This window comes from Podarcis vaucheri (genome assembly GCF_965113315.1).
Source record: "Podarcis vaucheri genome assembly, chromosome: 13".
Classification (NCBI taxonomy): domain Eukaryota; kingdom Metazoa; phylum Chordata; class Lepidosauria; order Squamata; family Lacertidae; genus Podarcis; species Podarcis vaucheri.
In genome coordinates this window covers 53,919,384-53,937,207 of record NC_138751.1, presented here as the reverse complement: position 1 = coordinate 53,937,207, position 17,824 = coordinate 53,919,384, and the positions used below count along the sequence as shown (strand labels likewise).

The 17,824-nt window shown below is 41.0% G+C and overlaps 1 protein-coding gene across 8 annotated transcripts in view; it reads left to right on the top strand.

The window, feature by feature from the left end:
- COBL (cordon-bleu WH2 repeat protein) overlaps positions 1-17,824 on the top strand; it is a 206,859-nt gene that overhangs the window by 91,870 nt on the left and 97,165 nt on the right. For 6 of the 8 annotated variants that reach the window (XM_082194696.1, XM_082194700.1, XM_082194702.1 and 3 more), the window contains 6 exons: positions 2,206-2,512; positions 4,055-4,152; positions 5,805-7,792; positions 8,474-8,593; positions 11,013-11,267; positions 13,839-15,908. In XM_082194696.1, the coding sequence (XP_082050822.1) occupies positions 2,206-2,512; positions 4,055-4,152; positions 5,805-7,792; positions 8,474-8,593; positions 11,013-11,267; positions 13,839-13,856 (2,786 nt within the window). In that variant the 3' untranslated portion in view covers positions 13,857-15,908. Of the gene's footprint in view, positions 1-2,205; positions 2,513-4,054; positions 4,153-5,804; positions 7,793-8,473; positions 8,594-11,012; positions 11,268-13,838; positions 15,909-17,824 lie in introns of those variants that run through there. The other 2 variants (XR_014212795.1, XM_082194698.1) reach the window with 2 other exon arrangements.

The window sequence follows — 17,824 nt, the reverse complement described above, 5'->3', positions numbered from 1 at the left end:
ACCTGCCTCCAAAATAAATGTTTTCTTAAAAAATACCCAACCCATTTTCCTTTATAATCTACTTGTTTCTTTGCAACAAGCTTGCTGAGGTTCTGTAGAAACTTGTAATGATCTTTATCTAAGTTAACAGGCACACGTAGCTTAAATACAACAGTGCCTTCACTGCTGAAAACCTATTGTTCCGTTAAAAACTTGATTCATTTCAGTAAATGTACAAAATGCTGAAATGTACACTTCAATAGATTTATGCTTTCAGAGCTGGTGGTTGTGATGTTCTTTGCAAAGTTTTTCAGTTTTATATTGTTTTAAACGAAAGCTAAAAAGTTTTGCATCTGATCCTGTATGTCCAAATTCATCTTAAAATAAAAGAAATCAAGACTGCAATCCTAGCCCCAATTAACTGGGAATAAGTCCCTTTGAACTCAATGGCAATTACTTCTGAGTAGATAGGATTGCCCTGTAAAGCATCCTTGAACCATCCTGTGCACATTTATTCAAAAGTAAGTCCCTCTGTGTTCTGTGTCCCATTTACTTCTAGGTAAGTGTGGTTCAGATTGTTGCTTATTGACAAAGCATGTTCAAAACTGAACACTTTCAATTGGTGCGGATTTCAATGGGAGGATCACTCAAATGGTTAAACATTTGGGGGTTTTTAAACTTTATTTACAAATTTATTAAACCACCCTCTCATAAAGGAAATAACAAGGCAGAAAAGAACCTATTAAGCAAAATAAACCAATATATCCATAAAAACCATATTGAAACATCAATAAATACTGTATGGATTAGTGAAAGGAGCTGGCGCACCATCCAGAGCTAGGAAAACGCACTCCTGGCCACAGAGGTCCCTTAGGCATCTAGTGACAGGGATGGGTCAAGGAGTCTCCCCAGGCTGCAAGCATCCTCCTTCAGAGGGGGTGCCATCCTGTCCAGTACATGCAGTTGACTATTCTCCTGGACATGGGAACCACCTACCCTTATCAGAATTCAAGCTCAATTCAGAGAGTTGATCTCTTTAAGAACTCTTGAGATGTTTGCCATAAAGACCCAGTGACCTGCTCATTTGTGTTTCACCAATTTAGCTCTAGAACATCATCTCTTGTTTGATGAAGTTTGTCAGATGCTCGTTGCAAAATTACTAGTTGAGGCATGAATATCTATCGAACATCTTCAGCAGTGAAGGCTGATTCAAAGAATTACTGTAAATCACCACATAATCATTTTACAGTTTGACTCCCTTTATCTGGTTTCCTGCTATTTGAATAAAAAATGTTGGTTCTAATAGTTTCCTCTTTCTTTTTCATTTGCTTTTTAATTCTTTTTTTCAATTTAAATGTGACCATATTGACTTCTGGACAGCTTTTCACTCATATATATATTTCAAGCTAAGAACATCACGTTCCCAAGTAGTCTGACAGTTTATATCTTATCTTAAGTTCTGAGCACCACTCAGGATTAAGTCAAAGGTTGACTCCCCTTTTTGTCAGCCAAATGTACATTTGTCAAATCTAGAAATAAAAACTCATTGTCATATCCTGACTATACATTTACCCAGTCAGTGTGAGGGTTTGTTGATCACACATTTTTACAATTTTTTCGACCTTTGGCTGTGTCCCTCAGTTCTTTCTCCATCTTGAGATCCCCCTCCATATTTTGGTCAAGGGGACACTGGAATATTCCAGTACAAAATTATTTTGAAGGGGTCTGCTGCTTCCACCCACAGTGATTCTATCAAAGATATTGTTCATATTAATTTCCTAAATTTGGGTCTCTTGTGTTCTTTTTGACATATAGAGCAGCTGCACCCCAGTTTATCCTCTTTTTTTGCCCTTGCTGGGCATTTTTTATTAAGATATAACAGTTATCTATATTAAATACATAACCACTATTGTTTCACTGTATATACTATTTCTGAAGTATTTCATTTATTCCTGGTCAGTCCAACAGAATTCTGCCATTTTTATTCAAATTCACTGAATTTTTCATGTAAGAGGCAGGTGCAGAGCAGTCTTTTAAGTACTTGGAAATCTGACATTTCACCATAGAGTATTTACCATTCTATTCACTGCCCACAAGAAAAGAAAAGAAAAAAGCCACATTGTGGTGCATTCTGATAAACAGGGGAGGAGGGGCTTTTTAAATGTGTTATTTATTTCAAAAGAGTGACAAATGGTATTTTAACTGTTTTTGCCATGTTTCGTCTAGGCAATTTACACCTTTCGCGTGATATTTCTAGCATGGAAGATGTAGCTCTGGAACTGTCAGAAACAGAGGACACAATCTCTGTTAGCAGCTGCTTCACCTCAGAGGACACCACAGAGGATTCAGGTGTTATGAGTTCCCCCTCTGATGTTGTCTCATTGGAGTCTCAGAATGACAGCGTGAGGTCAAGAGACAAGTCCATTGGGGCCCAGGAGACCTTGACCGAGATGGAGTCCATGTATGTTGAACAGACGGGCTCTGTAAGGAATGCATTCTCCAGTAGTGATGAGTCTGGAATCGTTTCCCAAAGGTAGGTCTCGTCTGTGAGGCAATTTAGAGGAGTGACGTCTGCTTATGCAGTGGTGCCCCGCAAGACGAAAAACCTGCTAGACGAAAGGGTTTTCCGTTTTGGAGGTGCTTCGCAAAACGAATTTCTTATGAGCTTGCTTTACAAGACGAAAATGTCTTGCGAGTTCCTGCGGGTTTTTTTCCTCCCCCCCCTTTTCCCCAAGCCGCTAAGCCGCTTATCAGCTGATCCTAAGCCGCTAAGCCACTTAACAGCTGATCCGCTAAGCCGTTTAGCAGCTGATCCGCTAAGCCGCTTATCAGCTGATCCGCTAAACCCGCTAATCCGCTAATAGCGCTAATCCGCTAATCCTTCAATGGGCTTGCTTCGCAAGACGAAAAAACCGCAAGACGAAGAGACTCGTGGAATGGATTCTTTTCGTCTTGCGAGGCACCACTGTGCTAGTCTTTTGCAAACTAATTTTCTATCTTGTTAACCTCCTTGTCCTCCTGCAAAAAAAAAAGTCAAGAGTTGCTCCTCAAGGCCCATTTGCTTTTGGAACACAGTCAACTCAAAGCCCTCCTCTCATTTGGCTTGCTGTTGAAAATAACCCTCAAGTTTCTGCTCCAAAGGGGTGGAAGCAGCGGCAGCACTGGGAGAAGGATTAGAGCAGGTGCAGTCGCAGCCATGTCCATTTGCCTCGTTCGAGTTGTGGCTCTTCTGGAACAAAGGTTCACTGTGTGACATAATTATTTACCAAACATATAGAGATGGGTTATCTGACACATGTATTCTGCATTGCTTCAACCACAGCACTCAAGTTCTGTTATATCTTCTGTGGAGCATAACAGTTTTGGTGGCAAATGGCATCTAATAATGTTAGTATTTATATGGCTTTTTATTGTTCTGCTGAACTTGAATGATCCCAGTGATCTTGTAAAGGAAACCAATATTGCATAAGTGAAAATGTCACTTAGGTTGATGGGATCTTGTTGAGGTAGCAAGGCAGATTGCTAATGAGGTGCACCGATGCAGATTCTAGCCACAGATCATGTTTTTAACAACTGATTTGCATAAGCTTTCATCAGTGTTTTCTTTCACGTTCTATTAATGACCTTATTTCAAGCATAGACTGGAAAGAGAAGCTGCTGAATTGCAACTCATTACCAAACTTAAAACCATGGAGACTGTAATAGGTCTTACAGGAAAAGGCAAGGGGTAAGGGGTCTTTCCTGTAAGTCGTTAAGAGTCGTCAACAGGCTCATCTCAGCTATCTGCCAATCTCCCATTCCCACCACCCTTCTGAGTAATACCCCTCCCCACCTTCTCACTATATAGAAGGATCTGGCAACTTCTGTTTCAGTGTATCTGAAGAAGTGTGCATGCACACGAAAGCTCATACCAAGAACTAACCTAGTTGGTCTTTAAGGTGCTACTGGAAGGAATTTTTTTATTTTGACTATGGCAGACCAACACGGCTACCTATCTGTGATTAAATTTGGTTATGCAGTATCAATAGAAAAAAGGAACAACCTTTTCATTCCTTTTCTTTTCTTTTGTTGTCAGTAGCAGGGATGAGGACGAAATGATGGAAGCTAAGTTTGAAAACGCAGATGTGTTCATAGCTACTCAGACCTTGGCTGCATTGGACAAAGACCTAATGGGTAGGTTGAAGTTTAAATTTGCAGGGAAAAGGCAAATGGTGACAATCCATCAGTTAGGCAGATGAGAGAGCAGTCAAACTGGGAAACTCCATAGAGGTGGGACAGATCTCATACTCAGGCTCTATCTAGTAGCAGCATATCAGATTGTTCAGCTTCCATTGCCAAATTGTCTTACCTTTTTGGGACACTGTTGTGGGAGGTTATTCACAGTAGACAACTGTCAGGGAACTGCCATCAGTGCCGGAGGGAGAGAGCAAGCTCCAGAGGGATCCCAGAGAGCGTCCCGGGATTGGGAGAGGCAGCCCATCTTCTGGGGAAGGGAATCAGCTCAGCTCCAGTGGAGAAGGGGGGCAGATGGGGGGGGAATCAGAGAGGCGGTCACATGACTCCTTGCCAGGGACCAGCGGGGAGAGGAAGGGTCCTCCGCTGCCTACGCCCTCCTTGCGCAGAAGGCTTCCGCGCAGGGAGAGTAGGAGGAGACTGGGCGTCAAAGAACTTCTTTGCTGGAAGAAGTTTAAGAAACGCCCACTGACGGATTCTGCCAACGATTGAGACAGCCACGGGTGAGTGGCTGTCCGGACAGAAAAGGTTCACTCAGGCAACCCCGCCAGGTGTTGGCACAGGCTTACGCATGAGCAACCCCTAGAACCATTACAACAACAATCTGTTACTAAATATTATGAGGGTATAGTGAAAAACTGAAACAAGCCCATGAATTTCTTAATATTGTTATTTACTTTGGTCATTACATTGAAAGGATGTTGAGTAGCCCTTGATACTAAATTAAGAATAACTAATAAATCCAGTAGTACCGGCTACGCAGATTTTCTGTTATCATACTTTTCATGGAACTATATGCTGAATAAATTCAGTTCAGCAGATTGTTGCTGTTTTAAAAACAAGTCTAGTTATCTACAGCATTGATGGAGAGAGCATACTCTTATTGTTTTATCTGGTGATTACAAAAAATATATCTTATACAGAGCTGGGGGGAGAGGACTACAGTATCATTCCTATTCAGTTACTAGAATAGATATTCAGTATTTTATATGTTTCAGACAAGTGGAATTTTCTCTAATAGCGTCTCACAAATGTGTCTCACGGCCTGCTTGAGGAATGCTGTATTTTCTAGTTTATAAATTATTATCAATAATTTTCTATGTGTTGATATCAGGGAAAACATAATGTGCAAATGCATAATACACACAATTTGCTTTCATGAGGACTATGTTCTCTGTTTTATACTCACTACCCAGTAATGTAAACTCTGTAGCTGGCACATTCTCATAGTACATTTTCATGATTCACCAGATATCAGTGTGGCTCCATTTGCTGGGATACACTGCACAGTAAGCAAAAGACATATTGGCAAATGTTTAGCATGAATGTGTATAAATTAAAAAGTGCTTACAAGATTATGGATGTGTTCATATAATACAACCAACTCAACACACCCAGTGGAGATTTTATTATATTTATTTTCTAACCACAACCCTCTACACTGCATCTGAAGCAGCTATTGCAGCTGGAGTTTGTAATATAAGGGGTGCTGCTGTTAAAATCCCTTGGTTTATTATCCCCTGACTGTGATAATATTTTGGGATAATGTCATGGTTCATAGTTTTGAAAGATGTTGTTGGTATTCTTTGCAGCCATGGAGAGTATGCAGGACGATTCTGAAAGCGGATCTGTATCTAGTGAGACAAATGGCTCACCCCTCCCTTTTTCACGGGACGCTGAGACTGCCCAAGATGTTCCAGTTCCTGTGCCAGTGACGATAATAGATGAAATTCCCGAAACTGACATTATAATCCACCCCACTAGAGAGGAAGGAGAACCTTTGTTTTCTGAGTCAGGGGCTAATGAACATATTTCAGCTGATTCCATTCTCCGAGGGAAGCTTACTAATGAAAAGAATAATGCTGGTTCTTTGAGCGAGGGATCTGTAGATAGTATATCCTCCAATTTATCCAAGAGCTTATCACAACAACAGTCACCTAAAGAAGAGTTTGGACGCCAAACTGAGAAAGAGCAGATATATATATCGGAGACACACACACCTTCCTGTGAAAAAACGAAGATGAAGGATGCGTCCCTGGAAATCCTCACAAAAAATGGTACTGAGTCTGAAAGATCCAAAGTGATTTCTTCCAACTTTACTGTTATGAGTGAAAGAAATAGAACAAAGGAGAAAGTAAAACAATCGAAAGAGGATAATACCAAGGAAGGTAATACCAAAATAAAATCTGAATTGGAATTCAGATATGCATCAACAAAAGACCCAGATGAGCAGCAAAGTATCTCTACACCATCTTTATGGTGTTACCGTGTTCGCAATGGAACCACAAACTATGAACCTAAAATAGGTCTGACCACCTTTAAAGTTGTACCTCCCAAACCTGAAGTGAAATATTTTGACAGAGATGCCTCCCTTTCTACTGGTGCCATTAAAATAGATGAATTGGGCAACATGGTGGCTCCAAATGCTGGTAGTATAAAAAAGGTCACAGTAAATACGACTTCAAGTGAACCAGAGGAAACTCTCACTGGGAGAGCCAAAGCATACTGGAGATCAAATTCTCTGAAAACACCGTTGGGGGAGTCTCCAGTAGGCTTTCCCACCAAGCCAGCAGTCATCACCAATTTCAAACCCCTCAGTAAAATAGGTGAAACAAAGCCTGACTCCCTTGCAAGTCTGAAGGCAGCAACAGCACCACTAGCTGGTTCCAGGACAGTTGACAATAATGTTGGACCTTGCGGGGGGAAGCCACCCATTTATGCCACACAGTCTTCAGTTAAAATGCTAACGACTCCAGTGGTCAAGACAGATAAGATGGAGCTCCCATTTCAGAAGCCCCAAAGAAGAACATCCAGCCATTATGTAGCCTCTGCCATTGCAAAATGCATCGATCCACTCCAGTTTAAAACCAATCAAGAAAGGCATGACAAAGTAGAAGAGATGAGGGATGGAGAAGTGGGAAAAACTGAAACAGAACCACTTCCCAAAAGGTGCATTATTTTGGCCAAAACCTGCCCAGTAGAAATGCAGCCAGCAGAAACAAAAAAATCTTACGTAGATATCTTCAGTTGCAGCCAAAATGCATCCAGCACTCTACCACTTGGTGCTCATTCCAAGATAAGAAATAGCGCTCATTGCTACAGGGAGCCATTTACCACAATACCTTCTAAAGATGGTGGTCTCACAGGAGAGAAGCCCAGATGGGGTTCAATAGAAAATGTAGTTGTTAGAGAGACACCTTCTATATTTAATCAAAGGAGGGAGCAAAGAGATGAGGCTCACTGTCCCTTCTTCCTTAGATCATCCAGCAATTTCTCATCTCCCATCACTTCCAGCTCTTCTGTGAAGTCAGCCGAGGGGCATCCTATCAACAGTAGACCATCAGAGTTTGATGGAACAACTATTGTTAATCATGTAGTTTCAGAAAAAGATGAAAAACTTGGCAGTGCATGTGGTGAAAGCAAAAGGGTAGAGTCTGATGTGGGAGGTGATAATAAAGTTTTTGGGCCAAAGAAGAAGTTTAAGCCAGTCATCCAGAAGCCACTTCCAAAAGATACGTCTCTACACAGTGCTTTAATGGAAGCCATCCAGAATGCAGGAGGAAGAGAAAATCTCCGAAAGGTAAAAAAAAAAACCAAAAAAACTTAGCTGAAAGCATATCTGGATGTTATAGGAAATGCCTCTTACTGGATGCATGAAGTTTCTTGTAACATCAGGAACAGCTCTTAGACTTCTTAAAAGTAGAGTGGCTGGGAAAACCCAGCCGGATGGGCGGGGTAGAAATAAATTATTATTATTATTATTATTATTATTATTATTATTATTAATTAAATAGTGAGCCCTGCCTTTCAACCTTAGCAGGCATCAGTCTGTTTTATAACAGTTGGTGTTTCTAATTTTTAAAAAATATATAGTGGCAAGGTGCTTCACCAGGCTACTATCACTTCTGCACTGTGTGTGTTTTTGTGCAACTTAATGTTTCGCTTCTTTAAAGCAGCAGAAAGTGCAGAAGTGTCTATTGAAGCTAATTATGAATGGCATATGGTATGAAACTAATCCTGTACTCATTAAAAGTAATAAGATCTAGTTTAACATAATACAGATGGCAAGATTGATTTTTCCATCTCTGATAAATAAGGCCTGCTCCTACAAATCCCATTTAATTTTCAGTGTACTCAGGCTGGATAAAGGCCAAAGTCAGGTAAGCCAACTTCCAACTGAGTGACATTCCGGATGCTCAAATTACCTTGTTTCCTAACTAGGTAGAAATAAATTGTTTATATCTGTTTTGTCACATGCTAGATTTCACCCAGCATGGCGAATGGACCTCAGAAGAAGGCACGGATCACAGAACAAGAGAATGAGCGCTCTGCTCTTCTGGCAGCCATTAGAGGTCACAGTGGAGCCTCAAAGTTGAGAAAGGTAAGAACAGAGACCTTGCATCTTTTCAGTAGCTTGTTCATCCTTCGCACTATGTCATCCCTGTCCTGGAAATGCTATAGATGAAGCTCTGCTTCAATTAGCAAACCGTAAGTAAAAAAATAAGCCAGAGTAGACATGTCGTCATCATCATCATCATCATCATCATTTATTTATATCCATCCCATCTGGCTGGGTTTCCCCAGCCACTCTGGGTGGCTTCCAACAGAACATTAAAATACAATAGTCTATTAAAGATTAAAAGCTTCCCTAAACAGGACTGCCTTCAGATGTCTTCTAAATGTCAGGTAGTTGTTTATGTCTTTGACTTCTGATGGGAGGGCGTTCCACAAGGCGGGTGCCACTACCGAGAAGGCCCTCTGCCTGGTTCCCTGTAGCTTTGCTTCTCGCAGTGAGGGAACCACCAGAGGGCCCTCAGCGCTGGACCTCAGTGTCCGGGCAGAATGATGGGGGTGGAGACACTCCTTCAGGTATACTGGACCAAGGCCGTTTAGGTCTTTAAAGGTCAGCACCAACACTTTGAATTGTGTTCAGAAACGTACTGGGAGCCATGTATGTTCCTAGCAAAATGTATCACTTATGATTCACTGACAGAGTAGTACCTCTAGCAGCTTCCTTAAAATATTTCCTTATATATATTTCCTTAAAATTCAATCTAAACGTTTTTGAGGGATGGGACATTAGCTCTGTGGTAGAAAACATGAACGACCTCTAGCTGAGACTGGATAGCTGCTCTCAGTCAGTGTGCAACACGAGGCTAGATGTGCAAACCTGGTAAAAAGTAATCACTTACGTTCCTTTGTTCTGTTCGTATAAGTTGGTTGTCCTACAGCTACTGAGAGGAAATCATCTACGGTTGGCACCTGAGAGTGGTCTGAGACTTCAGCAGTTCCTGCACTCTGCCTTTGCAGTATAGGAAATAGAGCTGCCCAGATATGGCATCTAGCAATTATAAACTGAGGAAGAACTCAGTACTTATGCTTCTGTCAACCATTGCATGAATATTTAATTTTTAATTTGGATGACTGCAGTTTGAGAGTGAAATGCAGTGTATGCACTTTAAAAATCTAAATAAAGAAATTCCTTCCAGTAGCACCTTTTTTAAGGTGCTACTGGAAGGAATTTCTTTATTTTGACTATGGCAGACCAACACGGCTACCTATCTGTTTAAAAATCTAATTATTCTGGAAGAAAGCCTCATTGATTTGCGTAGTCCTTTTTCCCTTTTAAAATAGGATTCAAATGATACTTTTTTGAGATAAAAAATAAAATCAAGCAAAGTTTGAAGGCACAGAGTAATTATCACCGTTACTAGTTTCTGATAATGCTTCCGGGGAAGGCTAATAAATCATGTTAATTCCAAACTCCTTGTTGTCATTTCCAACCTAACTTAGTGGCCAATTGGCAACATTTTCGCCTTATGTGCCAAAATAAATTCCAGGATCCCACAGTTCAAACAAATAAATCAGGATTGAATTTCTGAGCCTGCTTCAAGGCCAAATCTTAATCATCAGTTCCTTTAAATGATGTGAGAGGGGAACAGATGTTCCTGTGTTGCAGGGAGTTAGACTAGATGATGCTTGGAAGTCCCTTCCAACTCTACAATTCTGTGATTTACTAGGGAAATTAGAGCTGTCACAAGGTTTACATCTATGGAACAAGGCAAAATTAACCAGAAGGGAAGAGATTAAAATATCATTATGAGTTTGTGCGTGCCAGACCCTTCAAAGCCATGGATACAGCAAGTGTTAAAACATAAGCCAGGCTAGCTTCCTGTGTTCAGGTGTTGGGCATTAAGAAAACAAAGGAAAAGTGATGGGCCATTAATAGAGCAAAAGAGACAGGGCTCTGTGACAGAGGACAAATGGGTAGGATTCCTCCTCCAGCTCTTAGACAAAGCTAGAGTTTGAGTGCAGGGTTTGCTGTGAGATGAAAAGCCATAGGTTGAAAAGGCAGAGAGAAAGCCATGGCTGATTTTTGATTGAATCCCAGGCTGTGGCTGTGGGAGAAGCAAAAATAAGGTCACCAGATTTTTTTCAATGAATCCGGGGACCCTTTTCAACTTCAATAGATTTTGTATGGGAGCTGATTTATAAATCCGGGGACTGTCCCTGCGAAACGGGGACATCTGGTAACCTTAAGCAAGAACCTCTTGGGGTGTTGATCCTCCGAACCCCTCCATCGTAGGCTCAGGTTGTATATATCTGTAAATAAACCATATATCCTAAAGACACCCCCGTCTCCGCTGTGCCTCATTCCCAAAAGGAAACGTGGACCCTGGAACACCTGGAATCTCACACAGCTTGGAGGCTGGGGAGGTGTGTTAACAGTATGCACCCAGTATCATTGTTCCTTTAATCCTACTATAACCTCCCCCCAACTTCATTTTTCTCCATGGTAGATCTCTTCATCTGCTTCTGAAGAGCTTCAGAGTTTCCAAAAATCAGAAGCGGCCTTGCAAAACAGAGAGGCCTCTACAACAGAGCAACGGGGGAATCAGCTGCTCCCACCGCCGCCGCCTCCTCCTCCACCACCTCAAGTGACAATGAAAACTCCTAGGTACATTGCAAGTCCAAGAGCAGACAGCCCAGGGGATGCAAGGCAGGCACTAATGGAAGCAATCCGCTCAGGAACTGGGGCGGCGCGTTTGAGAAAGGTAAGCATCTTTCTAAGGCGGAATATGAACAGGAGGAGGCATGGTTTGGGGCCTGTGGTTGAACGCAAGCTAGGGAAGCAGGGGTGCTTGTTTGGCACAAGTAGGAAAGGAGTAGAAGTGAAATAATTCAGATTTCTGCGAAATGAAGATAGCCTAGGGTCAGGAAGCAGGCTAAATGACCTATTAGGTGATTTCTGTGAGTGTTTGTCATGCAACTTAGTGTGGCTCCTCAGAAATAATAATAATAATAATAATAATAATAATAATAATAATAATAATAATAATAATAATAATAATAATTTATTATTTATACCCTGCCCATCTGGCTGGGCTTCCCCAGCCACTCTGGGCGGCTTCCAAAAGAATATTAAAATACTATAATACATTAAACATTAAAAGCTTCCCGAAACAGGGCTGCCTTCAGATGTCTTCTAAAAGCCTGGTAGTTGTTGTTCTCTTTGACATCTGGTGGGAGGGCGTTCCACAGGGAGGGCGCCACTACCGAGAAGGCCCTCTGCCTGGTTCCCTGTAACAGAAAATCTGGAGCATCCTGTGTTCAGTCTTATGGGACAATAAAATTAGGCTTTCATACAGACAGTATTCTCATATCGATTAGAAGCAACTCTTACAAATTGCATACCATAACTGGTAAGACTTTGGGCCTTCTGTTCTCCTTCTGTCACAGGAAGACTCCCCTTTGTGGTCCAAATCTTAGGGCCAACCTAAACACTGGTGCAGCCGCACACCAGATGCTATTCCCAGTGATTTTTAGAGTGATTTGACCCTTTTGACTTTGCCTTTCAGCTTCCTTTTCCCCAATCTCCTCATTTTGGGGAAAGCTTCCTATTTCAGAGCTTAATATGTTCGTGTTGAATTTTCTTGGTAATTGGCCATTTGCACGACATTGTTATTCCATAGAAGTATAGTCGCTGCTCTCAGTTGGCTCACACCAGGTCCCAGGAGCCACTCCAGATTAAGGCCAGGGTCACCGCCCCAGAAAGTGATCACGGGTGCGTTTACAAATGCAGATGGAATTTCCCCACCTCAGATCTTACCACAAGCATGCAAATACGTAAACTTATCTGCTTGCCCTCTAAAGGAAAACAAACCCACAAAAGTTATAAACGAAATGTTACAGCTTTCAAGTCATTTCGTGAGACAGTACAAACCACAGAAAATCATTAGTCACTGGAGAAGAAATCTGTAGCTTTCAAAGTCTATTGTATTTCTGTAAACAACAACGCTGTACAAACCATGACGTCAAAGGTCACGGGGAGATAATGCTGTCGTTGGTGAGGTTGATTTCTTGTTCAGCATGGGCCCCTTTGTATGTTTCCCCTCATCTGTTAAGGTCAAATATGGTGGTCCTCTATTGGAGACCACAGAATTCAATAAAAGGTGTGGAATGGACAACAGGGGGGAAACAGTATTTGCATTGATCAATGAAATTGTTTATATATTTCATTTTTTATTATTATACATCACTTCAGTACACTTCTGGGTGTACACAGAGATAAATAAACATAATATAATAAACTAAAAATTCACTTCCTGCTCTGTTCTTCTATAAAGGTGCTCCTCACCCATGGAAAGTTTGATTGTACATAGGATGGTATTCAACTACAGTGGTGCCTCGCAAGACGAAATTAATCCGTTCCGCGAGTCTCTTCGTCTAGCGGTTTTTTTGTCTTGCGAAGCAACCCTATTAGCGGATTAGCGCTGTTAGCGGTTTAGCGGCTATTAAAGGCTTAGCGGCTATTAAAGGCTTAGCAGATTAGCGGCTAAAAGGCTATTAGCTGCTTAGCGGCTTAGAAAAGGGGGGGAGCAAAAAAAAAATCGGAACACTCGCAAGACGTTTTCGTCTTGCAAAGCAAGCCCATAGGGAAAATCGTCTTGCGAAGCAGCTCAAAAACGGAAAACCCTTTCGTCTAGCGGGTTTTCCGTCTTGCGAGGCATTCGTCTTGCGGGGCACCACTGTAAGTTTATTTCTGAGTAGACCCATTGAAGTTAATGAACATGGCTAAGTTAGGTTCATTAATTTCAATAGGTCTATTCTGAGTAGAACTTGAATGAATACCACCCTTATTTATTTACTGCAATATTTAAAATCCTTCATGTTTAGTTCCCAGATGGTAAAAGAGTCCATACTGAACAATAGAAATGAGTGTGGAAGAAGATGGAGTTATTGAAGAGAGAGAGAAATAATTTAAAATCAGATTTCCTAATTAAGTACATTTGTTGCGCTTCTGTTCAATATTTTAGCAAGGAAAAATGTGATCAAATGCGACAGATAACAATTTGTGTGTGAAATTGAGGCCACATTAAAACTTGCTTCAAATTGGGGTGTATGCAGTTTTTAATAAATATAATGAGGGTGTAATAAATTATTATTATTATTATTATTATTATTATTATTATTATTATTATTATTATTATTATTATTTTGTATCCCGCCCGCCCTGGCCAAGGAACACAGACTCTGACAACTAGACATACAAAGATAGGATAACATAATAATGTCATTTTTGAGACTGAAAATATAAATTACAATATATATTTATTTTATTTCAGGTCCCTCTGCTTGTTTGAATACTAAATGCTCCAGTCATCCGTTTCGTATGCAGTTTCTCATGCATTTCTTACTGGTTTGAATGGACACACATGGCAAAAGGATTCCAAGAAGTTTACAGGCCAAAAATAAGCTGCATTTTCTGTGTTTCTCTCTATTTTTTATTTGGTTCACAGGTTGCTACACAGCTTCTGTGCCAAGGATTTGTGGGTCCCTTGCCCCCAAATAGTCAAACCGTGCCAATAACACTATTCTCAATGGCAGGTTAATTAGCTGGCGAACACTTTTTGCTGTGTGTACTCAGCACCAACATATTTTTGCTTGTTCACAGTTAAAAATACGTAGCTGTTCTGGACCATTTAGTTAATTTCTTTTTAAAAACAAAAGCAATTTAAAACCTCAGAGTATACAGACTATAGATCTGTTAAAATGAGATGGAAGGATTATAACAGATTATAACAGAAACTCAGCGGTTCAAATTAGCACATGCTGAAGTCACTGCTTGTTACAATCAAGCAAGATTGAATATCTGCAACGTTTTGACCAAGCTAGTTATCACTAGAGATTCAGAGATCACTAGGGATCCATTTGACAGGCTATTTAAGGGGATATAAAGTACATAATGGGACGCGGGTGGCGCTGTAGTCTAAACCACTGAGCCTAGGGCTTGCCTATCAGAAGGTCGGCGGTTCCCCGCCGCGACGGGGTTAGCTCCTGTTGCTGGTCCCAGCTCCTGCCAACCTAGCAGCTCGAAAGCACGTCAAAGTTTAAGTAGATAAATAGGTACCGCTCCGGTGGGAAGGTAAATGGCGTTTCTGTACGCTGCTCTGGTTTCGCCAGAAGCGGCTTAGTCATGCTGGCCACATGACCCAGAAGCTGTATGCCGGCTCCCTCGGCCAGTAAAGCGAGATGAGCACCACAACCCCAGAGTCGTCTGCGGTCAGGGCTCCCTTTACCTTTACCTAAAGTACATAATACAGTGGTACCTCTGGTTATGAACTTAATTCGTTCTGGAGGTCCATTCTTAACCTGAAACTGTTCTTAACCTGAAGCACCACTTTAGCTAATGAGGCCTCTTGCTGCCGCCGCACGATTTCTGTTCTCATCCTGAAGCAAAGAACCCGAGGTACTATTTCTGGGTTAGCGGAGTCTGTAACCTGAAGCGTATGTAACCCAAGGTACCACTGTACTAATATTTGCTGAGCCCCAAGGACAGGTGGCAGCCCAGCAGAGGGCATGTGGGGCTGCCTTAGTAGGGGAACTCCTCACAGAGCTGTGCCTGGCACATTCCCTGCACAGCTTCTGGCAAATGTTGAAGGCAACAGCGCTCTATCCTGGCGTTTGACACTTGATGTGTATATTTTTAAGACCCACCTTATCTTTGTAGTTGTTTTGAACTGTTATTAGTATTGTATGTTGTTGTGTATCCCACCCTGGGACCTTAGGGTGAAGGGTGGGTAATTATTATTAATTACAAGATTATCATTACTTGGTTCTTATTCTTATCTTGCACAGCTCCCATTTATTTTAGTGGGACTTGAAGAGATAACTTTCCAGTAGATGTGCCCCACGTCAAAGTGCAATTAAAAGTGCTATTAATACTGCTTCCTGGGAACTACTGACTATAATTTGTTTCCAAAACTGCTGCTAGTGGGTCAGGATTCCAGCCTCCTTCAATGGGCTTATGTTCATCTCATATATCAAGCCTGATTTCTCATCAGTTAAGCCCCAAACATTTTTAAATGGCATGTTTTTAAACAAATTAAGCTACTTTCATAGATGATGTACATATTTTGAAAATATTTTCTTATAAGAAAATTAGCATAAAGAATAATTATTGTCTGGGTTTTACACATTTGTTGTATGTTGTAAAAGTTTTTAAAATGCACCTTAATACATGTTTTTGGTTTAATAATAATTACAGCACTGGACGTAGTCCAAAATGATTTTTAACGGCACTGTGTAATGTTGCTAACCTTTCAAAGTGTACTGTTAGCCATCTGCAATCCTGTGGCTACATATTAAAATACTAATTGAATTTAGTGCCACAAATAAAAGAAACACAAGTTTTATGTGTCATACTTATCTCAGTTTTGTACAAATGAGGCTGGCAAGGTATAATACTTTCTTTTTTTAGGGAATTAAAGGTGCTATGAAAGAAGCAGTGTTGATTGTGGTGTGCCAGTCCCTCTCACTGTCACACCGGGTAAAAAGGTTTCACCGTTTTCTACACTGATGCAAGAACCTTTTTGACCAGCGGTGCCAGCAGAATAAAATAAACAAGTGTGACAAAATACTTGCTTGTGATACCACCTTTATATCTCTTTAAAACTATACTCTATCTCCAGTCTTGATTGGAGCAATCCTAGAATTGGAAGGGATCCTAAGGGTCATATAGTTGGAAGGTTGTGGACTCTTCTTCCTTGGAGGTTTTTAAGCAGAGGATGGATGGCCATCTGTCATGGATGCTTTAACTGAAATGCCTGAATTGCAGGGGGTTGGACTAGATGGCCCTTGGAATCCCTTCTATGATTCTATAATTAATTGTGAGGTTATCTTGATTACCAAGATGGCCTTAGCAAAGCTTCCAGAACAGTCCACCTTTGACTCAGCACGATGATGCAAGTATTTGACTGTTCCTCCTGGTTTACAATAAACATCCTCAATCAGAGGATCATGTTTTGAGAGCAATTGAGTGACTGATTTAAAAATGTCCATGTTCCCTCCCTCAACTGAAGCAGTTTCTGCATGGCCTCTAAATGCTCTGTCCTGCGTGGCAAAGGTCAGGGTCACAGTGGCAATACGTTTACGGACCTGTCTCCAATAGTTTTCTTCTTTTCATGCTGTAGCATCCAACATAATATCAACAGTTCCGTGTGCACACCATATTTCTTAAACTTTACGTGTTTTAATGTTTGCCTTTGATTCTTGAGTGCTTTTTTCCGGTAATTAAAAATCCACATCCTTTCCCAAAACTAAAGGTTTACAGTAAATTTTGTGGAAAGAGGGAGTGTAGCACAGCAAATAACAATTTTGGCTGCACATTTTGTTGTCATTTCATAGTAGCTTTCAGAAAGCCTCTAGCTCGTTGTTTGTTGCCTAAAATGGGCCATTTCCACAACAGTTGTTGGTATATTGCCAGTCTCTTAAAAATGAAAATTGGCTTAGTCAGTGTCCGTTGCAGCTACATTTTGCCATTTTGATTCTTCACAAGCAGCACTGTGGATATCATGGGTACAAGATTTGTGGTCCACTTGCCATTTTTTGCACCCATCATTAATGGCAAATTTCTCACAGTCACGTTTTCCCTTTGGTTGTAAAGAAAAACCCCAGTGACTTTTGGGAATTTAGTCATGTGCCTCTCAGTCTATGAGTTATTTTTATACTTCGTAACACCACTAGAATGAAAGTTACTTACTTCACATAATGCAGCAAGAAAAAATATAAAATACTAGCAATAATGTCATATGAGATAAGGTAAATGTAAGTGTGCACCTTTCATATTACATCATTGCTAGTATTTTACTTTTACTGCTTAAATTTATCATTACATCATATTTCAACTTACTGCTTATACCCTATGTCAAGACGTATGTCCCAAACACATGCAAGAGACAGCACACACAGAGCAAAGCAAATCTTATCTCCACTCGCTCTGCTCCATGGACAGCAGCATGTATAGATGTATACAGCAACACAGCATTTCCAGAAACATCTACACAGTTCCGCACTTTGGAAAGCTTTGGTGCTCATTCAAAAAAAAGTGATAAAGAAAAAATGGAGCAGACCAGCTGTAGAAGAGCCTTTACGTCGCCACTCTGATCTTAAACAGTAGATGGAGAAAGAGAGACTACTGGGGATCTCCATGGCAGAGGCAGCAGAAAGTCAATATGACATAACACATGCGCAGTGACATCACTAGGTCAGTGCATGTCTTAGCCTCTGGGAAATTCCCATTATGGAACTTCCAGAGGAGGAAATGGCAGGC